General features: G+C 40.9%; 2 protein-coding genes across 2 annotated transcripts in view; both read left to right on the top strand.

Moving 5' to 3' along the window:
- Positions 1 to 4,253, top strand: part of LOC104949801 (arf-GAP with Rho-GAP domain, ANK repeat and PH domain-containing protein 2-like) — a 32,686-nt gene extending 28,433 nt beyond the window's left edge. The window contains exons 6-8 of the mRNA XM_010776213.1: positions 802 to 865; positions 2,896 to 3,018; positions 3,130 to 4,253. Of these exons, the coding sequence (XP_010774515.1) occupies positions 802 to 865; positions 2,896 to 3,018; positions 3,130 to 3,477 (535 nt within the window). The 3' untranslated portion in view covers positions 3,478 to 4,253. The remainder of the gene's footprint in view (positions 1 to 801; positions 866 to 2,895; positions 3,019 to 3,129) is intronic.
- LOC104949805 (methionine synthase-like) lies at positions 3,609 to 23,546 on the top strand. Its single transcript, XM_010776223.1, has 4 exons — positions 3,609 to 3,620; positions 22,879 to 22,938; positions 23,172 to 23,266; positions 23,387 to 23,546. The coding sequence occupies exons 1-4, from the start codon at positions 3,609 to 3,611 to the stop codon at positions 23,544 to 23,546; spliced, it is 327 nt and encodes a 108-aa protein (XP_010774525.1).
- The last annotated feature ends 444 nt before the right edge of the window (positions 23,547 to 23,990 follow it).

Consider the following 23,990-nt stretch of genomic DNA (forward strand, 5'->3'; position numbering starts at 1 on the left):
TGAAAGATCGAAGGTGCGAGAGCAGATTGCTTCTAAAAGTGTTGTCTCGCGGCCACTGGTGGTCCCGTGAGCGCCCCCTAGTGTACTCGTGGGTATATTTTGGTAACATTCACATTGAAATAAATAAAATACTTTAAAGTTTCCCGTCACTCTCGCAGGAATATCTCCGCAATGGAGCGAGCTATTACGTTTCACTTTTGATTGCATGAATAGCACAGTGACAACACCTTCATCACACATTTTTTCCACTTGTTTTGTACCATCTTCAGGCGAATTTGTAATCTGTTCTAGAAAAACGATGTGTTTTTGGATAGTTGTGGAGTTAGGTGGCCGCCGAGTGGTTTTTTTATGGTAAGTGGTCCTTGGTATTGAAAAAGTTTGAGAAACACCTGTGCTAGAGTAAATACAAACAAACAAAAAATGTACCCTTTCCTACATTTTCAGATAAATAATAGCATGAGTAAAGACAGTATATGAGTCACTATGGTATATGAGCAGTTAAAGCAGAGCCAGAAATAGCTCCAAACAAACTAGAATAGATGACAAGTATCATTTAAATTATCATTCTCGATTGTTGCTTAGAGCACTAATCACCATATCCAGATGCAGATTGATGTCATTATTTTAACTAGTGGCAGCCAGCGCTCCTCATTATGTCTATTTAACGTAATCAGTGAACTGTCCCTTAAGAAGGAGAAATGCCCAGCGCCGTGAATCACCGCGTGCAGTCACCTGGCTCAAATGGATGTGAAAATAACGAGGTGGAAATGAGTCACTCACGCCTGGGTTTTCCCTCCTCAGGCATTTCTGCTGCGAGACGAGGGAGGCACAGGTCAGCTGGGTGACGGACATCATCAGGATGAAGGTGAGGTGACGTGAGAGAGAACAAGAGTAAGGGGTGCACTCATGCCAACATTTGATGAAGCAATTTAATGAGCATTCAGGGTCTTAAGAAGTGCAGAAGAAGTGTGCTCTATATTTTCTTCTAACCCCTTTACTGCTTACCAAAAATATCAGTGAATGTGACATGCACATTGCGGATACACCCTCCTTTCCCTTTCCTTATTTGGATGAAAAATACACAACATTACGAGCGGAATAAATCACATATCCATATCCCCGACGAAGGAGATATGATAAATCATAGTTTCCCCCCCAATCATCCCTTTCCATTGTGCCGTTAAGCAGATGAAATACATAAACAGGGAGAGAAGTGAAAAGTTTTCGAGGTCACTCAGCAATAACATAAATCATTTTATGTGGAAAAGCTGTGAGAATAAGGTCAAGGCGACTGTAACAATCTTATTGTGGTACTTAGCCCCCAGATACAGCTAAGTGTTGTCGCTGTCAGCCGCTGACACAGCACATATGACATAAATAATGCAAGGCAAAGCGAAAGTGGGGGGGAAGCTACAAATGTGTCATATTTATTTTATTATTTTTCACTCATATTCATCACTTCTCAGAGAAATAACAGTTTCCCCCGTTCGACAAAAGACGCGATTCCCAAGTAAATGACTATAACTTAAACATTGCATCCGTCCTTTACCGACATATCTCCAGATTTCACTGCATGCTCCGCACATTTAATCGATATTAGCCCTCTGCTCGGCTTCCTTTATGGGAACCTTTCTGCCGCACGATGTTGTTTATCACAGGTCTTTACAGGAAAGCCTTTGAGTGCCTTACCTAAGGTTAGCGAGGAAAAAGGGCAACTCTGTCAGGGAGGGATTGATCTAAAGGGGAAGCCAATTTTTGCCTGTTGTTTCTAAGTGTTTCAAGGTGTTTATTTCACCGGGATCAGTGACTTCTCTCCGTTCTTTGGAGAAGCTCTTATCTCTCCAACAACTAAATCTATAGCAGACCTGAGCCGGCTAAAGATATTAGGATTCTCCTCCCCAAATCCGCTAAATATCAGGATTGTCAGTTTCCGACGCAAGGGCTTGTGGGAAGGACACGGGACTTGTGGGAAGGACAGAGAGAAAGTGCGGATGGGAAAGTAGACGGTGCACTCTTGATTTCCTTTCTCTTACCTGTTAGCGAGCATTGTGCACCGACAGTTTCCATAGCAACTAGCGATGAAGGACCTCAATTAGAAGCAAGGTGGAATGGCTGGTGGTGGTGGTGGATGGCGAAGAGGTCCAAGGACAGGTCCTGGCTGAGATGAAATACAGATTTGTTAAAGAGAGACAGTTCTTCAGGTCTGGCTGGTCAGTGTGATATAAAAAGCAGAAGTTGTTTAAGAGAAAGTTTAGCTAGAGATCAGAACACAGCTGCTCTTCTGCCAGCGAAGAGAGGATCATCACCCTTTGACTCTCTCATCTTTCAAAATGCTTGTGTAAGTCCGGCCAAAAGCAAAGGTTCACACAGCAACCAAAACATCCAGTACAGTCATAGCAACAATTTCTTCTTCCCTGATGTTGCCTATTTCCGTAACAATTTCTATTTCAAGTCAATTAAAAAGTACTGAACAGATAAAGTTCTAAGCACTTTCACATACACATCATTCTTTATAACAATAATTACAACATGGCTCATTTGTTTTAATATCTAAGTGTGTTAATCCTATTTTTAAAGTCATTATTTTGCAAGGACTACACTGTTTTATAATTCCCAAAGCTGATATATGAAATCATATTTTATAATTGATTAAACTCACTGTTTCAATGCATTATAATGTGATTATAAGTGTATCAGTAAATGTGATGCACATACTTCTTCATTAAATGTACAAAACACATACTGTATAGACTTGTAATATTGTAAGAGAAAATAAAAAGCAATGAATCAACATAGACTGGTTTGTTGTTCACATTGAATATCTTAAACAATTACTTTTTTTAATTATTTTTTTTAGCCTTGCTAGTGATTTTACTGCTTGCTGTCTGTCTCCAGTACGGTTCTGACCTGTGGCCAATGACTACGAGTAACTCTAAAGAAGCTGCAGATCCCAAATACGCCAGAAGGGGAGATGTGACTGAAGCCCGCAATGTTCAAAAACACAACACCAGCAAACAGGTGGGAATCTATTCAAATATCTTGAAATCACTCCTGTAGGCAGAGCAAACTTGTGTTGACTTGAATTCAATCAAGTTGTAATTCATCATCATCTGCCATGTTTGCCCTCAGCCGGCAGCCAAGAGGTTCTCTCTTGTCGAGAGCACCCTAAAGCCGTTAAAGGACGCCAAGACCAACACCAGACCCAGCTACCCGAAGCCCAACGACGCGTTCAAGGCCCCAGAAGTCCCGTACCGAAGAACTTCAGTGGATGCTGGCCAGGCGCATTGCCCTGCCCCCCCCTCCTCATCCAGACACCTGCAGCCCATGGCTCTGCCTCTCCCCTCCCAGAGTGGCTTCAAGTCCCTCGGCAGGAGACCTGTTGTAGGGGCGGAGAGCATGATGCCGCCTAATTTTCTAAATGAACTCAACTCGGTGCTGACTAGCAAGACCAGTCGCAGTGCCAAGAGCAATGACTGACACAGAAGAGAGGTAAGAGGAACATTACAGGGTGTTTCAAGGAAATAGGTGGAGTTTGAAACGATGCAGATGGAGCCAAAGTATGGTGCTTAAGGTAGGGGGGGATGGCTCCAACTGGGATGTATTAAGGGATGTCGGTGCAGGTGCGAAAGACATTGGAGGTCATGCCGACCTCAGCTGGACACGACGCTGACCCAAGCACTACAAAGCGTGATTTATATGCCGTTCTTCTTAAACAAGAACATGTTGCAAAAATATGTCCGGCTGTCAAACCTTAGAAGTTTCCAGAACTCATACCAAAGTGCTTGCTTCATGCTTTTACTTTGACATGCTGTTTTTTTACTACATCTGACAAGTATTATGTTTTTTTTATAATCCTCATACAGTGATCTTTAGCTTGTTACTTATTTTTGGCTATTTTGTTTCTAGCACTTGCTACAAAAGCTACAGTATATCAAGGAGTTGCACACACAAACAAATGGTCTTACTTTGTATAGGAAGGCAAAGGAAATAATGCATTCAAATGTAAAAAGAGAGCTGATAGCAATGAGATGCAATAATAGCTGATATAGGAGGGCAATATCACACGTTATTATTTATTTGTAATTATTATTTAAATATGTTTCATAACAGTTCAAAGTAACCCACAGCTTTTTGATTTCATTTTTCTACGTAGCATCGTTTCTTTTAAGCATTTTATTGTGTTTTGCTCAATTTTAGCAAATGTGATTTAAATGTACACTATACATATGACAATAAACAATGCTTTCACTTGCTATATGACTCAACATGTTTCACTCCAATGTCATAGTTTATGTACAATACCAACATAATTCAAGCTTTACTTTTTCAGCTATAGTAACACACATCCATGTTAACTAGTTTTTGCCTTTTAATTAGTAAAATAAACAACTCAAGACACATCGAACATTGCTGCTCTTGAAGAGTTTCAGGATAACGTTTTGTGTACTTTTCATACTGTATGACCAAATGTGTGTCACCTTATTCACAGGACATTAAGATTCTACTAAACAGATATGACCCCTGAAATAACAAAAAATAATAACGTCATACATTTTAGTGTCACGTCCTTCAAAAGCAGGCCTTGGGACGTAAGTAAATGTAACTCTACTAAACAAATTATGATCCAAAAATTAGATTTCAATACACTCCGTTAAGACTTAGTGGGCCGGCATGCAGTCTTTATTATTGGCTTTCACTTTCAAAAATATTGATCACTATAGGAGAAATACTGTGCTAAGGTCTCTCTCCGGAAAAGTGCAAATAAAACATTTCTGTCTTTGCCAAAAAGCTCTGACTCAAAAATACCCTCGCTGAGTTTCCACAGAGTTGCAGATGGTGGGAACAATAGAGAAGGTGGAGGTGTGAGTGTCGAACAGAAAGAGTCACACACAGGAAATAGTTTATTTGCGTAATTGCCAGTTTTATATTTCTCCACAGCGACGAAACCACAAATATACCCGAATCCATCAGATAATTACAGTTAGGTAAAAATAAAATACCGCGTGCAGTAAAGCCATTAAAATAATATGAGGATGAAAGCATCAGTGTTAAAATATGATTACCGTCATTGCTTCCAGGTTTATTATCCATCATGATTGGATTTTTTGTTTTCTGTTCAGTTGCTAAGAGGTCTTTCTTTGTGTTTTATTTCTATGTTAATATTGCATCTGTTCTCCAGGTTTATAGGATGCAGTAATAGTGGCTCTTTTCACCAGGTAACTCAGCTTACTATATATACAAGTATGTTAGATTTCATTTGAGTTTCCTTCTGTTTACTCTCTTGTGTTATTTTACATATCTGCAATATTTAGGAGACGCAGTCCTCTAAGCACGTTGAGGAACTTAAGCCCCGTTGTGAAAAAAACAAACATCTTTGACTTGTTTATACATAATTATATCATTATTTTATTCATAGATTTCATCAAATTCTGCATTTTCTCGGGTGAAATGTTAAAATAAACTTGCCGTTTCAAGCCACTGAAAAAATTGTTGAATAATGTATCGCCGTCGGAAAATGCACACGCAGGCAATTGTCACACAGGTTCCTCCATGAAAAATTCATATTAACATTTTATTTTCATTATGCCGCATACACCAGCTGCTTGTCCTTTGTTTCATGTCCTTATATTCTAATCATAGAGCTGCCACATTTGTGCATTCGTGGTCTGGCCATTTCTTATTAGGGCTTTGTTGTTACTGTGCAAATATGTTGTCTCCCCTCGCCCATATTAATTATATTTCCATGTTCATTGCATGAGTGGAAATTAATATGTTCCTATGTAACTGGCCTGTTGAGTCATTTTCCCAACATGTACCCTTGCTTTCACCAGCAGCAGACGCATTTTAACAAACAACATCTTTTTTTTCATCTGCAATTTCATGCTATATGTGCCTCTGGCTTGTGTTCAGCACTTAATGCCATTTTTGAGATAATAATCTTTATAATTCTGCTAATAGCTACCATTTCTTGTCCCCTGTATTTGTATATATACACTGACGTCATACCCTCTTTCGGTGCTTTGTTCGTTCCTCAAACTGTCATCGGTACGTATATTTGCCTCTGTTGTCCTCTGTGTCTGTATAACCAGCATTTTTTCCATCCCTCTGAGGCCTTTTAGTTCACGAAGGTCACCATATGGCGCATGAGAGGTCTGCAAAGTCCTTATATGCGACGACATTGACCATCTCACCCTGTTGAGGTAACAGCTTGCCTGGCTGCAGTGGTGGAAAATACATTTCACAAGCGTCGCACATAAGTCCAGTTATGAGGTAAGTGTACTTGACTTTGTTTTTCATTTCAGGCTTTTATTCTTTTCCAATATCAACATTTGGCAGGTAAAGTTACTAGTTAGATTTCCGACTAAAATTATATATATATATATATATACAAAACATATAAAATCAGCTTGTAATATGGAGTACTTTGTGCCCTTTTAAGAGAAAAGCAAATCAAATGTAGTAAAAATAAAATAAAAATTGACGTTTACTAGATATATATAGTTCATATGACTTTAAGTGGAATATTTAACAAAGATGTAGCGGTACTTTTACTCATTAGCCACTTATTAAGGTACATGTGTCCAATCCTTTGCAATACTACGTTTGACTTGTATGCAGCTTATGTATAATATATGTTTAGCTTGATTTGCAGTATATTGCACAGGTGTACCTTTAGGTGGCCTCTGAGGTTATGATCACCATAAAAAGGTATGATGCATTGTTAGATTGAATTAACTGATAATACATAAAGGGACACCTGCAATAATCAAATGTGATCGCATAATGTAATAACATTAATGGCTATTTTGAATGATTCTTCATTATACTTTTCAGACTTAAAGCACCATACCAGTTTACCATGTCAGTTTATTTTCGATACAACCCAGACAGCTATTGGCATCCATTCATTTCTGTACAATATGGAGATGAAGTACCTCAAGTCTGCATCCATCTTTATCAAAAGTTACATTATAATTACGAGGTAATTCCCTGTGGACTTTTTCAATCAATGCGTTTAAACTGCAGTGCCAATTTACAAGGCAGCAATCATTTAACTTTGACCAAATTCAGAACAAACTCACTGTGATAGAACAAATAACTTTTTGGAGGCAGCTAATTGATGAACTCATGCCTGGAGCAGTACAACACTTGCATCCAAAAATGCATGTTTTTGTAGTTAAGAAGCCTCCAAACACACAAGAATAATCATTTTTGTTCATTTACTTAAGTGTTGTTTTGCTGCTAGAACTCACTTGTATTTTACACATTGTGGCAATTCTATTTTTACTCTGGGTTAGTGAACAATCTGAAGGTTTCTTCCATGGTCTCTGAGTCACAGAGCACATGCATGCGAGTACAGTAGCAGAGTACCTGAGCTGCAGTGTTTCACAGACAGTGAAGACAGCGAGAGAGAAAGAGCCGAGGGGAGGGGGATTAGAGAGAAAAGGAGCGGGCTGATGTGCTCGAGAAAGAGAGAGAAAATTACAAGATATTTCAAAAGAACAGACATGAGCCCTCTGATTCGACGTGAGATGCTTCTCAATTAAACCCACAGCCTGTGGTTTTTTTAAAAACATGGCATGTTAGAATTAATTTGATGCCGTTTTGAAATGCTGAGGTTATTGATCAGGCCTTGTGGAAGCGTCCACTGAGGCTTCGTCCACTGCCTTTGGTGTTTGCATCGCCTCTGTCTGTGAATAACAAAAAAATCAAGCGCAGAAATAAAAGAGAATATGACTGACAGGTCTCAACATGGCTTTAATGTCACTTTCGACATCTGTATTGTAGTCAAGCCGCCTTTCGAAACAGTCAAGCAATTAAAATATATATCCTTTGCAGCCATATGCTTGGGTATTTTCAGAGGGAGAGAGGAAAATTGCTAACACACCATATTGACTTAAAACACAACAGATGTCTAAGGGAAATATGAAGCTATCTTCTTTGCTTTATCCCAGACCAGTGTAAATCAGAAAGACGGTACTGTTAACTCTGACATACTGCAGCTGTATAACATGCACGTCCAGCCATGGCCCCGGTGATTTACATTTCCAGAAAGGGTAAGCCTTATATTAATGGAGCTGTCCATTTTAGCTGCTATAAATAGCTCACTGCATGAGGTTGTCCCACTGGCGGCCGTCTTTTTACGCTGATCCACACATTCTGCCCTCTAATCTCAATTATATTAATGTCTCGGGTGATATTTACGGCACATGGACCCTTTTAGCCTGACACGGCTGTAAAGTATATGTTCAAACCAGCCAAGCTTTATCTAATTAAAAGCCTCTGCAATTGCAATTCAACTGGGATTGAGTCTTTAAAACCTCAATCAGTTTTCCCCCCTGGTTACGGGAGAGAGCGAGTCACCAGAGGGCTAATAAAGAAGGGAATGTTAAACATTCCAATTAAACATTTGCGGGAGATAAGGCTGTAGATCATTTTCATATTTTTACAATATTGGAATTATGGGGCTGTTGCCAGAAGGAGGACAACCCCTTGGTGATAATACTGTATTTGTTTGGATGCCCAACTGTACAGTCAGTGACCTTATCATATTCCTGTCCCCATATAGTTATGCTTATGACTCTCAAACAGTCACCCTGAGCGAAAGAGAAGCAGGAAGTAGTTGGAATTTAGATAAATGACAAATATGCAGAATCAGCACATTTTAAGATTTGACATTTCTTTTTTTGTTCTTGATTTTCATGGCAATGTTTTTGTCCGTTGAAGACAACAACACAACCGAACACAACGTCTTTCCATGGACATTTAGCCTTTAGATGTAGTGTTATTCAGGCATGGGACGGTAGACTTCAATGACGGACTCAAAGACGGTGTATAAACCCTTCGGTTGAAGTTTTAAAGATGAGTTTATTTGTTTGTTAAGCAGGTTGATCTAATAATAAACCAATAAGATGCATCATGGGTAATGTTGGATCCAGTCTTTTTTGGTTTTGACTCAGTATAGCGACTAAAAGTCTGAATATCTTGGCCTCTGATGCATTGCTTTCGACTAGGGATGCTCCGATCGATCGGCCGCCGGTATGCAACGTGTGTGAAGCAGAAATCCTGCAGCTCCGCCCGCTGTGAGCGGAGCAAAAGACACACTAAGAGTTAGACCCAACACACTTAGCTGTTTGATCTACCTCTGGAACAAGCTAAACTAGTTATAAATATATTTGTTCTTCACTGTCGGGTCACTCATTACTGGATCAGTGAGCTGCATGAGATACTGTCAGGAGAGAGGGGGAGAGAGGGGGGGAGAGAGGAAAAGATAGCGCTTCCGCTAATTTCTCCCGTGTTATCCAAAGTTAATGTAAACTAGAAAAATGTACTTAATTTGAATGTAATAATTATTTTGGTTGTTGTTTGTGGAAGCTCCAGTGAATGAGCTCCATTAACTGAGTTTTAAACTTTAAATGGAAGATCCCCATAGGCCCCGCCCACTCGATCGGATCGGCCGATACTGATTCTGGCAATCGGCCCCAAAATTGGCGATCGGAGCATCCCTACTTTCGACCATTCTCTCTCTTTTACCAGTACCCCAACTTTATTGTCATCCAATATTCAATCTCAGGAGTCAGATGAAAAATAAACCTTGGGGTTTAAGAAAGGCTGTGAGCATGGTGCACTGCAATGGAAGAGAATGATTCTAATATCGATACAACCACAGCTGGTGGATTTAGACAACCAAAGGCTAGCGAGCTGTATATGCGGGTCTCCGAAGCTTGGTGAGGGTTCAGCAACTGTAGATAGAGAGAGGGGTTTGGGAGAGAGAGGGGGAAGGAGCTGTGAGCTGATCAGGGTGGACCTGTGAACCCTGCGCTCCTTTCCATTTAGTAATCCACTCCAGAGGTGGAATGAGAAGGGAGGCCCCGCCGACCTCTGCATACCCCCGTCCAATGGGCTCCCTTATTACACCGGCGAGGGAGCGGGTACAAGCATGGGCCGTACTAAGCAGGAGAAGAACAAGGTGGGAGGGAAAGAGAGAGAAACCTGTGTCCAATGGAAATGGCAAGATTGCATACCTGAGCATTTAACATGGCGAGAAAGAAAGTGCATTAGCGAGAGAGGGATAGTACTTGACAATCTCCTGACCCCTGTATCAAGAGTTCTCATATTCGCTTTCTGCTCATGTGTGAGACCTTGACCACCCTATTAAAGCAGCCGGTAAGGTCCCAGGAGTGACCAGCAGCACACCACATGAGACAGTCAGCAATTCGATGTGCGCCATCATGGCCCCCAGCTCTCCAAAGCGCACCATCCCAAGGACACAGATATAGATTCGACACCATTGATTCGATTTGGGTAGACAAGCATAATTTGTTGCCTCATTCTGAGTCAATTATTTATTTATCCCCCTTCTAATCTAGCATGCCAGTCCATCCACAGTAACCTTCATCTCAAGATTGTTTGGTCTCAATTGAGTCATCAACACAGGAACAGAAGTGGCACACTGGAAGGGGTTTAAACATTTGTTTGCAAGCACAGAGTTTCTGTAAAGTGGAAGAGTAGTCGTCCTCTGAAGTGCAGGTGTCCTTGGCTGGTGTTTGGTAAACTTAATATCTGGCATACTGTCTATATACACACTCCAAGCCACCAATCAAATTCTTAAATCTCATAATTAATTCATAAAACTAAATTGGCTATATAAGGGAGTCAATATGAGCTCTTCCCCTGATTAGCTGGTTTGCTTATTTGGATTGCTGGCATAGATTTGTTTTTTTCTTTCGATTTCTGATGAAAATCATTGCAACAGCAAAACATTAGCATTCATTTAAATTCGTTGTAACCTTGCTAATGTATTTTTTTGGTACAATTTCAATATAGAAGTTTTATGTGCTACATCTGCTAGCCAGTGTTAGCCAACTGTAGATATCGTTTTGTAACTGACATTTATGAAAATAGTTCCCTGACTTTTAAGACTTGTGCTATAGTGTTAGTGTTTAGTTCCCCATAAAACTCAAACATACAATGGCTGTTATTGAGCAAAATTGACATAAGCTAACTTAGCATTGATAGCATGTAAATGTTGCTGTTTCCCCTGTTCATTTGACTTAAAACCAGTCAAAAGAAAGCTGCTATCAATTTGATTTTTTATATTTTTCATCCCCTTTTAATGCTTCGACTTATTTCTCTTTGTTATACACCGTTTTCTTAACGCTTTGATTTATTCCGTTTTGTTTAACCCTTTTTACTTCACCGCTCCTTTGTTCACTGTAGCTAGCCTCAAAGCTTTGTCCTGATAATGTGTCTGTACGTCTGAAGGCACAATTAGCCAGAGGAAGAAACAATCAAAGGATTCCATCTCATAATTGATATTAAGCCCCTCTATATGCAAATGATTGAAAAAGATCCAATCTCGCCTTTTTATTTGATAAGGCTGTGAATTCTATCATAACACATATCACATCACACACACATCTCTCTGTATCTTCCCTGAGCTGGGCTGGTCTTTTTTCTCTCTCCTGATGGCGAGATAATGACCCTCATTGGTGTGTGAGATTTCTGATTAGCAGAAGAACAACAATGACTGCTAATTACCACCTGAAACACTAAGCTGGGCTGATAGACGCTTCTTTCAGCCCCACGGTGCTGCAAACAAGTGTGTGTGCATGCACCTGGTGTGTTGGCGAGTATGCAGCTTTGTTTATGTGCATGTGGTTGATTTCCCACTAGAGGATATAAAAGAGACCGAGATAGACCACAGGTGAGGGTCAAGTGCTCTGGCGAGACATAGTTAGAAAGGAAAAGACACAGAGGGGACGGATTAAAAGAAAAGCACTGATGATAGAGTTGTTCCGGCTCATTGACGTCAACTGTTTTCTTGTATTTCCCAACCTGTAACAAACATTTAGCAGAAAGACACCTACCTTGACTAGTCAGACTAGTGGACATATGTTTCAAACATATTGAAAAAAGCACACTTAAAACACTACCTAGAGTAACACAAAAATACATAATCACTGTTGCTAGGAGATGCAAAGAGTTGCTAAAAGGGGAACGTCTCAGATGAAAAGAGAATGGGCTTTTTACCCACACGCGTTTCGAAACATCTACAAAACACCATTGTACTCTGGTGTACCATGAATGGGAATGCCTTCCGAGTCCATGGCCCGGGCAATTCATATTTTCCAAGCTAATCCAAAAAATGTTGTCTGTGCGTCACTTCCCATAAAAGATTTGTTGGCTTTTAAGTGTCCATGTTGCCCTCATTCACGCCTATCTGTGTCCTCCAGCGAAATGTGTCCCAATTAATATTTGATTCACCTTGATTACCTATTGGTTTGGTTCAATATGGCCTGCATAATGAAGCACAATGCAGTCACATAAAACACACAGACGGGACAGCCTTCACTTCAGAATGGACTCCTTCCCATCCGATACCTGTACATCTTATCTTCTACTGCTTCAGCCTGATGCATGTCTTCAATTGATCTTCTGTTGTGCTAATCAAGTCACAAACAAGATTCCGATGGTGATGCCTTGGAGGGAGTAGGATTGGACAGTGGTAAATGTTTTGAGACATACCCGTCATCCAACACATGTCCATTGTCCAGGTTATCCGACCTTAAAATGGATGTTGTCTCTTTGTTGTGGTGGTTCCCAAACTCTCTGTGTACAATTTATGTAAAGCTATTTTTGGGAAGAACCAGTTTTATTCATTAGCAAGTGAACCCACAGGATCTCAATTGAATACTGACAAAGTGTTTGGCTGGGACAACCTTATTTGGTCTGTATGCCTAGTAGATTATGGTGGATAATGTTAGATAGATGGTAATTACATCACTTATAGAGTTTGCTGGCTTTAAGGTTATTTTCCCAAAGCAAACAAAAGTTGCAATTTCTTCCACTTTTACATTTTGTATTCCTTTATCGGGCGAGGAACCATATTTGGGTTAGGGTTACCCAAACATTGCGTCCCCCCCCGCGACTCAGTGAGGTCCAGAAGCATGTGGTTTTCTCCCAGCCAATCAGCGAAGATCACTCTACGCCACAGAGCACGCCATTGGGGAATTTGACCAATCAGCAGAGGCCTGAAACGGATTAGGGTTAGGGTTAACCTAATAGTGCCCTATAAAGGGTTAAAGTGTCCAAAATGGTAAACCATCCAAACAATTGTTTTCTCGTCGTTGCTTTGGGAACCCTTGCTTAAGGCGAGACACGGCAGGCAAACACATCGTTTTTCATGCACTGGTCAATTTTGAGATTTTGTGCTATTTTGATTCCATAACATATTTTCTTTCAGGCTTTTGGAAGGAAAACGTAAAAGATACACATTTAGATGTTTATTTTTTACTATAGCTTGTCTATTTGCGTCTGTAGATTTCTCCTAAATTCACCAAATTTAGCATTCTAACTTAACATAAAGTACCGCGACCGCTGTTTGCACCATGTCATCAAAGATATCGTTGAAAAGCTCCGTCTCTCCTGCACCTCATCGGTTCATTTCCTTTGTATCAGCAACCAATCGTGAAAGTACAAAGGGGTCTTAAACCAAGAAACAAAATCTCATTGGCTACACTATACAGTGGCAAGATGTCTACCATTACGCGTCTGGTTTTCCTCATTGTAGTTATATTGAAGCTAAATCCCCCCATCGTGATTCCAGCCTTTTGTTACTTCAAACCCCACTTTCTTTTCTTTTTTTCGAAGCATGAAAGTTGGGCAACCTTTTCCTTCTTACTCCCAATCGAACATTTCATTCCAGCCGTCCTTGGATTAATCAATTTTCTCCCTCCCTCTCTAATGAGCCTCTTTTCTGCTTAATTAACATTAACCGGGGCTTGTTTGTGCAGGCATGCTATTCAGGTCATGAATAAACTAGGGACTGGAACTGGTTCCTTTAGCATTCTGAGAACTGTTTAGCTCCTCCATATTTATCCTGGTTTATGGGGCGCTGTGTGTGTGTGTGTGTGTGTGTGTGTGTGTGTGTGTGTGTGTGTGTGTGTGTGTGTGTGTAAAAGAGTATATCCTGGTTATGGTATCATTTTTGTATGTAGTAGAAAATTAGCGACTACAAACTTTCTCACTGCCACACAAATTGCAGTGAAGAGACACGTCAGGACAAGGCGCTCTTCTCTACCTTTTGTTAACCTCTAAATTAGGTAAAGGGGGTAAAGAGTTTGTTTACTTGTAATACCGAAACACAAAGTAAAGTTAAACTATTCCGTTAGGGTTTCGGTGGTAAGGGAAAGGGGCGCTAGGCGCTAGGTCACTGTAAACCTCTGCCGGGGTCTCCGCCCACGGAAGACAAATTATTCTTAACTGTCCTCGATGCGTCTTTATTGTTCTTGCTAGGAAGCCTTCAGGAGCCCGGGGTGGGGTTTGTGGTGTGTGTTGGGTGTGTGCGTGGTAGTTACGTTCTTGTGTCGTTCACCCTGGTAGGTGTTCTGTAGGAGTAGTTAATACTTCCTCGCGAGACTCATGGTAGGTTAATTTCGGGGTTAGTCAACCTCTTTAGTGACCAAAAATGGTGGTATCGTAAGGAGAATAAGGTAATCCTTTGGTGTGTGTTCGCGTGTTGTGGTCGTGTGTGTTTGGTGTTGTGTTGTGTGTGTGTGTGGTGTGTGTGTGTGTGTGTGTGTGTGTGTCGTGTGGTTGTGTGTGTGTGTGTGTGTTGTGTGTGTGTGTGCGTGGTGTTTTTTGGTGGGTGTGTCGGTGTTGTGTGTGTGNCAACCAATCACCGTACTGACCGCTTCTAAACTCATGCACGAGAATCGACGTAATCCATAGCAACGGCGCGTCACTCTTAGTTCACTCTTAGTAATTTATCCTTAGTATGAGTAGGTCTCAGCGGCTTTGTGAATAACTTTTAAGAAAAAACTCCTACGTAAAATGTTTTAGCGCGAGTTAGGAGCACTCCTAGCGGTAAGATAAAATGCTTTGTGAATACGGCCCCTGATCTATATGAATGCACCTGCCAATTGCCTGGTCAAGTTAGATGCTGCGTATCACAGCGCACTGAGATTTGTGACAAACTGTAAAGCATTAACACATCACTGTACCCTGTATGCAAGGGCTGGTTTGCTTTCATTAACTGTACGGAGGCTCAGTCACTGGTACATTTTTATATACAAAGCCATGTTAGGGAAACTTCCATCTTACATCTGCTCCCTGATCTCACGGAAAATTGTAAGTGGCTACTGCCTGAGATCGAATGCTGTGGTTTTATTAAATGTGCCAACTGCTAGGACTGTCTTAGGGAAGACAGCTTTTAGATGCGCAGCTCCTCTGTCTTGGAATAGTCTGCAAAAGGAATGGAAGCTGAGCAATCTGGTGCCATTAAAATGTTTTTAAAGCTCGGTTGGGTGCTACTCAATCGGAAGCTATTGGTACCTGTTTCTGTGAATAATTATGTAAATGATGCTGTACTGATGTCCTTGTTGTTCTGTCTATGTTTCTATGTTTCATGTGGAACTACTTGAGCAGGTGTCCCTTGAAAAAGACATCAATGATCTCAATGGGATTCATCTGATTAAATAAAGGCTTGAAATGAAAAAATGTTGGTATGACCCATAATTCCACGTCAAATAAATTCCACAAAGCTTCCTTTGTATTGCATTGTATTCCTATTATTGTAATACTTATTGTGTATTAGGACAAAGCTGCATTAGAGAACATAAAGTTAACTTCAGAGTCTTCTTAAGAGGTGCTTGTTCATTATATGGGGAAAAAACTGAACAGTTGTCTTGGAGCAAATATCAATGGAATAAAAGAACAAAGGCATGTTGGAGAGCATTAGGGGGCCATGGTTTCTTTTCATTCCAAGTTCTGGTGTTTAATTGAACCCTTTTACCATTGTCGAATACAAATGATGCCTAGCAAGCAGCTCACATTGTTCAGTCAATCCATGGGTCAAAGGTAGCCTTTTATTTAGTTAAGCGTCAGGTTTTTTGCTGATTCTAAGTAAAAGGACCCTGGATAAGAAGAAGTGTGGTAAACAGACCGAATAAATAAATTGTTAGAGTTGGGGGTTGTGTTTCCTTCTCACTTCTGGATTTTGGAGGACTTAAATTGTGGCCGTTATTGATGACGAAGATAAAACGCACCCCTGTCAATATTACTCAGTTTCATCCATGCACTGTTTGCAGCAAGTGAAACATCTTAAGCATAATAAAGCAGATTGTATAGCAGAGGCATGACACAAACTGGATTTTATAAAAGGAGATAAGATCAGTTTGCCCTTTTCCTTTAGTTTCTTTCACAGCAAATCTATTGTTCTGTAAAAAGTGATATTCTCAGTTTCATGAGATGAAACTCAGGTACAACCATAATGTTAGTAGCAAAAGAGAGGCAGGAGTAAAAAATAGGAAAAAAAGTTTGCAAAGGTGATGAGATCAAAAAAAGTTTGAGTAATAGTGTGAAGTTGGAATGGCAAATAAAGCAACATTTAACTTTTTCTGGCAACACTACCGTTCTGGGTCCTGACTCCCAGACGGATATCAAATGTGTTCCCGAATGTTGAAGTGCTTTCATGATCCACTACCTCTCCTCAAATTGAATCTGGTCTGCTCCTTCCTCTGCTGATAATAAGTAGGGGAAAATGTCTCAGGTTTTAAAATGATACAGTGAAAACATTTTACACATTTACATGGCGTTTGGAAGGCGCACAGCAAACACATGTTTCGTGAAACACTTGAACATATCTCTGGAGAATCAGCTCTCCCACAGCTTCCATAAAATCAGCTGGAATTGGATGTAAATGCACACTTACTTTAGCATCACAGAGTTTCTCTTACATTGTAATGAGTATCATGGGGACTCATTTACAAAAGCATTCTGACACCAATTTACGCGCATCAAATCCAAGTCAAAGTTGTGATCCATTAAAAATCTATTTGAATCCTTCGTTTACACAGATTTGCTTTGATAGAAAACTGTTTTTATCTAGGATCAAAATGCTACATTACTATTTCTATTTACTGCATTCTTCAAAATAATGAATCCCCTTGATCATCGCCTTCTTAAAAAGTAAACGTCCTCTCTTAGACGAAAGAGTTTAGAAACAGTATCTCTCTGCGTACTTAATATATCCAATTGCAATGAATTTCCAACAGAAATAGTCAAATTAAGGTCAAATATCCTGGAGAATTCAGATAGAAAAGCTGAATGCGAGGAAGTCAACAAATTCCCGAGCAATTGCCAAACATTTTATTGTAGTAAAGAGATAAAGTCCACGCATTGAGCCAAGACAAACCAGTGTGTGTACATTGTGTGTGGCCAAGTCTGAGTGTGACACTGTGGGTTTAGTGAGAGTCCTGGCCTGTTTCCCTGTCTATACACACTGTGGCTGGATCTTGTTTGCTGTACAGTACTGCTGTGGGTGATCATGTGGAACCAAGACTGGCGCGATGGCCATGTTGTGTGTGCTGTCATCTCAGATGTGCACAGAACATTGAGGAGTCACAGATCACTTCCCCTCAGGGAGATGGAGTTTGTGTGTGAGTGAAAGCTGTGTGTGTGTGTGTGTGTGTGTGTGTGTGTGTGTGTGTGTGTGTGTGTGTGTGTGTGTGTGTGTGTGTGTGTGAAAGAAAGGTCTGGTTGTTATTTTACTACTCACGTACTTCCCACCTACCTCCTTCTGTCTTGCTGTCAACAGCCTCGCTCGGCGCCATTACCTGACCAACTAAAACCCCCAATGGCTAACCTCAAGTCACATGACAGCATGACCATCTAAAAACCAGTAAATACGGATCATGCCAATGTTTACATGTTAACTCATACTGTTGATTTCACCATTTACCCCTTATGTCCTGGGGCCCACGCTCCTTATATTTGAATTACTCACCTGATACCATTTTTTGCAACTAATGTGCACAAGTTAGTAGTAGTTATCAATCCACTCTTCACCCCCCTTTAGCTCTACGGACTGTTTTGGGATCTTTGAGTTTGTTGTTTTAGTTTCTAGCCTGAAAGTTTACCATCCGCTAAGTTTTGGAAACATAAAAGCGAGCTCGAGAAGATAATTTGTAAATGTCAGTTAGCCATACAGTATACAAAACTCCAAATCTATGCTTCTGTTGCTCTTTCTCTGCCGGATATTTAAAAATGTTCACCCTTTGCCACGCCTTTAGCGATAACAACTTTAAAGGGCCATAATACATCATGATCTGTGTATGAAAATCAGATACTGCATAGTATGTGGGTGTAGTTCATGCAAAAAATGCTGGACATGCTTGCTAAGCTAGCGCACATCCCACAGATAAGACCCAAAATGCATTGGGGCTCCAACCTTTGACTGCAAGAAGAATGGTTAAAATGGCGGTTTAAGTAAGGTAAATGTAGAAATAGAAGTGTACTTGAACTATTTGGGGTAGCTTTTTAGGTCATTTAATTAACAATTTGATTTACCTGTAACATTTTGATTGATACAGTCAGCTGATGCAGATATGCGTTGCTTGAGTGTTCTTCAGCATGAACTTCTGGTGAAACGTCCTTGCAGAGACAAGGTCATGTTTTTTTATTTTGTTCTTCTGCCCCGATGTATATCCGTACCCACACGTCACAGGTGCTATTTCTTGTCAGTTAGCCTTAATGATGTGGAAGGCAGCAGCATCGTGAGTGATATTTCTTTTTTAGGACATTGGTCATTTAATTTACATTTGAGTCTCTGTCAGTCTCCCTGACATGACATGTCACTGCGCTTCACAATCTGTCAGGCAGGGTGAAGCCTGCTGAGCTTCGTGTTAGGACTAATGGTTAAGTTTACTTTGCAATGACGATCTATATTTACAGTCTGTTTGTTCCATTTTACATCATGACATACACCAGGTCAGAGAGGAAAAAGTACCAAAAGCAACACAGGTCAATGTTGCATTCAGGCGTTAATTAATTGCTTTTAGCACCAACATAATGAAACGCAGTGCATAGTAAACTACAGTTTTGAAAAAATGGTTTCCATCTTTCCCCCGACCGTCCATCAGCATGTCCCGCACACAAACAGAAACACTGGCATCGACAATAAAGACCAGGCAGTGATGGGTTTTACATCACTGCCAACACGAAATATGACTAATCACGATTATACGCGAGTAGTCTATTCCGGGCCGGGCGCGCCTATCAGCGAATAATCAGGGGAAAGAGGAGCGAGCGAGAGAAACTCCTGTCACCAGATATTCGGGTGGAACCTAGTATTTGCATAACTGTGTGTCAGATAAGGCGGGAACCATTATAGCGTGGCACAGCCATAACCAGGGGGCATACAGACAGCGAGGCATTATGGGGGCTGATTGGGGATGGTGTGTGTGGCGATTCCATTACAGATGGAGAAGAGATGCGGAGGATTGAGAAGTTGCAGAGGGAAAGTGTGTCATGCAGAAACATTGAAAGTATTCCTACTGTATCTGGCTTTATATACAGCGAATGATGAGCCGTTTATGACATCGGTTCTGCCTCCAGTTTTTTGGGGAAACGCCCAAAGAAGACAGTGGGGTATGCATACAGTTGATAGTATTGTATTGGATACTTAGCGAGCCTTATAATCATAATCCCCTTTGCTGTTACGTTTGTCGAGTGTTTTATGCTGAAAAGCTGATCTTCACTTTAAATCCCTGAACCGCTTTAATTTTTTTCAAAGTTTCTACCGCAACTAACTTTTGGGTCTCTGTCACTGCAAATGAGCGTCGTGGAGAATTATCAACACAGGCAGCTTTCGGCGTGTCACCTCCTCTCTCAGTATGCAGGCACATGGCTCTGTCTAGACAATGGTAGACAGGCAGCTGCCTCGGAGCGCACAACACACACACACACACACACACACAGACTTAGACTCTCACTGCTAAGGCATTCTGTCCCTTTCATCTTGAGTAGTTGCTTTGGAGGACCAAAACTAATAGATGAATGCGCGCGGCTTATCAATCAAGCCGGAGGGACGGGAAATCAATGAAGGCAGGCAAACATTTAGAGGAATCTGACACATACGTAGAATCTAGGCTGTGTGGATTTCCCTTTCATGGCCACTATGATGTCGAGGGACATGGCTACATGTTGACCTGCATTTCCTTTGACAAGCGTTCACAGCTGCCACTTTACAAACTCGCCCCGCCAACCTCGACCTGATCACCGGCAGGTTGCATTCTTAATGTTATTCTCTTTGCTCGCTCTGTCTCTCCTTATATCCTTCTCTCACCACTCCATGACACTTCCCTCTCTACGTCCTTTTTTAAAACTTTCCCTCCACATTAGCGTCCCCGCCGCTTGAAACAAATGCACAACACATCTCCTATTACGGGAACCAAACATGGCATTTAAGACACAACGACGTAGAGGCGGAGAGCAAACAATAATTAATGAGACAAAACTTTTTGTTGTTTTCTTGACAACAAAGCAGGCAGTTAAAAGGGCAGAGGGAAACATCTGGAAGCGCCTGATGAGCATTTCAAGTGGGACAGGAGATGAGAATGCTTCTGCCTTCCGGGCGTATTAACAAAACAAAAGGGAAACATTGTTTTTTATTAAGGATGAGGCTATTTGAGTTGGGCCCCTTCATTGTGTGGAAGGTTTGCACTGCCAAACAATAAAAGAGAATTTTTGAGCACAATCTGGGACTGCATTTAGCGAAGGGAATGAATCCACAGGCGCAGGCAGTAATCAGATAATTAGGAAAGCAAATTAAAATACACAGATACAGTCTGCTTGCTGGAGGCCATGTTTAAATCCCGCCTTTTCCCCCTCTCTTCCTCAATTTCTTCTTCTTTTTGTGTCCCGCTGCACCTCGAGCTACATCAGTGCAATCAATAGGATGTGCGTTTTCACAGCACATCCTCACTTTGACAGATTAATGGATCTAGGTGGATTTCTTCTTTTTTTTTTTGTGGCCCAGCCAAAATGATGTGGTGTTTCCATTATACATTACACGTCTTCGTCCATCTACTCTGGCCCATGGCGCTATCCGCTCCGTAGTCTGTCAAAGTCACAGGGTCAAAACTCTCAGCTCGTAGCCTTGGGGCGGGACGCAAAGATTTGCAGTCGTGCATACTCTCCCTCCCCGCTCCAAACTTCGTCATGAGATGTCCATCATGGTGATTTGACGGGCTGTTATAGCGTCATTCATTAAATCTGTAGTTTGTTCCTTTCCTGTGGAACACCTTCGCTGGCTTGCAGCAGTACATGTTTATTTATATTTATTTCCTCTTGTTGTGGTGCAGACCAATTACTACATCTTAGTTCAGCGCCTCTTCACTTCACATATCCAACTTATCTTCAGACTATGCCCCGAAACTGTTTTAGTCTTCGGGGTCATAACAGATGACTCAGGCTTCTGTGAAGATCTTTTAGATAAAGTCAAAGGCAAATTAAAAAAAGTTGCAAAACATTTTTATTGCAGACTAAGATACCGGGGTTCTAATTAAAAAAAGCCCCTGAAAACTTGAAAAAGTATTTCTCCATAGCATTATATTTGAAAGAAAATTAAATAGGCAGATTTAAACAAAGCTACTCAGCTTATTTGCTCATTTGATATTGATGATATTTTCACTCAAATATAGCATGACTTCGCCATTACTGAATCGAAGCAGTTACAGACCAAAAGAGAAATACAGCTGTTGTAAAGTAGCATTGTGAGCCTGGACATTTAGAGATGGCCTTGAAGCTTATTTCACTTAATGTAAGGCACTTTTGATAATAGCCTCAAATGCCTATCATTTGCTGAACGTTTCTATGCAATTATGCTTCAGTAATAACTATCACATCCATTGAATGACCTTTGAGTGGCATAACTCACATTTTGAAATGTTGTATTGCCTGCATTTACATTTCTACAGACAAATAAGTGTGTTAATGAATAAGTAATAGGATATAATAACATGGTTTTCACCTTAAGTCTTAGCTAAACAAACTAACAAGCCAAATTTAATCTACTGTTATATATTCCTGAGCTAACAAAAGACCTTAATACAAAGTACCTTTTATAGTTTTAACAAGCATTTAAAGAGATAAAACATCCTTGGTGTATTACTCCTTTAGCAGAACTGACCACTGTTAGCTTGCTAGCTAATATATAACACTATAATGTCAGCATTAGCATATAAGCCAGCAGACATTAGCTAGCCATTAGATATTTTGTTAAATCCCATGTCATGCTTTTCTGGTTATTACCCGTCCCGTTGTGTGTTATGAAGGTTTTTATGCATGTAAACGGTCTGCAGAGTCACAAACCCTCAAAGTACACCCTGTAGCGAGTAAAACTCTAACACAGAAAAAGACCTGTCTATGCTGCCCCAGAACGCCTCGTTGGAGATTTTTCTTTTTCCATTGTTTACTTCTTGGGTATAGTGACGTAACGTCCGCGGAGCCATTACGTTTGGACCAATCAGCAGACTTCCTCACACACACACACTCGGCGGGACGTTGCGAGGCTCGCTGCTGCTAGGAGTGGACAGTGTGAGCTGGCTCACTGGTGTGGGGTCGGCGAGACAGCGAGACACCGCGGAACCCAGCCTGAGCACACACACAAACACCCAGCCAGGCTGTGTGTGTGTGTGTTTCGGGCTAGGTGTCGCTGTGTCTCGCTGTCTCGCAGACGGCCACTGGGCTCACAGGGAGGGGGGGGCAGGAGCTCCAACAAGCCGTTTAGGACAGAGAGTGAATACACATACTATACAGAGATGCTGTATGAGAAACCAATGTGAGTTTGGAACATTGCACAGTATAAATCTATTTTAGTATACCTCAACAATGGAATTATGATCAGTAGAAATGGCCATGACATGGGACCTGTAATTCTCTTTAAGGTGGCCTGTGATGTCTTTCAAATTACTGAGTACTTCCCCTGAATATGCTCCACATCTGACTTAAGGTTTATGAGACCAGATTAATTGCATTAAGTTGTAACCATGATATTGTGTCTTTGTGTTTACCTCTTTATTTTTGTATTTACAGGCTGCCATGTTTGCCATCGACCTGCTGTTTGAAAAGAGCTATGAAAGGAAACCTATTTTTGTAAGTTTGTGATATTGTATCAATGTCTGTGCCTAGGTTAGAGGGTTGGTTGTTAGTCTGCTTGTTTGCACATACAAATCTTTTTTATAAATATTATATTTAAAATATTCTATATTCTCTTAATTTCAATTGATCACCATTTGACCAAGTGTTTAAAACACATTGGCGCTTTTACCAAGGTTGAACTGTGGGTATTATTTTATTCTTTCTTTCCTGTCCCTCTCATCACACAGATCTCAGGGACCATCGTGGACCGGAGTGGACGAACTCTTTCCGGTCAGACAGGAGAAGCCTTCGTAGTGAGTTTGTCCCACGTTAACCCTCTCTGGTGAGTTAACACACAACTACACACACTATATATTAAAACAACGACTTCCTCCCCTCCCCCTCTATGCTGCAGTGTGAGTCTGACCTCTAGTCTCCCCTTGGTTCTGTCTCTTTGTTGCAGCATTGGTCTGAACTGTGCCTTGGGGGCCACAGAGATGAGGCCCTTCATTGAAGCCATCGGGAAAAGCACCTCAGCTTTTATCATCTGTTATCCCAATGCAGGTAACCCTCACTCTTCTGAACAACAGCGCGTCTTCAGCACAGTGCGGGCATGGACTTAATAGTTCACATTTTACTAAATTATTTCTATATTTTGTATATAAACTCTTAAAAAAAAGTTTGGAAACGTTATTTCGGTCGATTATTCCTCCCCTTTAATAATACCAATTGGTATTGTATTTTTTATCGTTGGAAAGCCTGATTAGTCACCTTTACAACGAGGTACAACTTGTAAGGATTGTGCATTCGTGGAATGAGCAACACAGCTAAACGTGTGGGTAGCGGCCCAAAAAGCAATATTCTTCTGTTGGTATTCACTCTCGTTTTGAGTTGCTTTTTGGATTGGATGACGTTCCCCCACATTCTTAGGTTCCACTGTCGTGCTGTCGACACCAGCTTCAACTTCAGGAAAGTCGAGGGGGGGCTAGTGGAGTACTTCGTGACTAGGGCTGCACGATTTTGGGAAAAAATCGAATTGCGATCTTTCTGACAAATATTGCGATTCG

This window comes from Notothenia coriiceps, unplaced genomic scaffold, assembly GCF_000735185.1.
Source record: "Notothenia coriiceps isolate Sejong01 unplaced genomic scaffold, NC01 NC01_scaffold00000339, whole genome shotgun sequence".
NCBI lineage: Eukaryota > Metazoa > Chordata > Actinopteri > Perciformes > Nototheniidae > Notothenia > Notothenia coriiceps.

Coding starts and splice junctions, on each gene's coding strand:
- LOC104949805 (XM_010776223.1), top strand. Junction 22,939..23,171: donor ATGAAAGGAAACCTATTTTT/GTAAGTTTGTGA, acceptor CTCATCACACAG/ATCTCAGGGACCATCGTGGA. Junction 23,267..23,386: donor TCCCACGTTAACCCTCTCTG/GTGAGTTAACAC, acceptor TCTTTGTTGCAG/CATTGGTCTGAACTGTGCCT.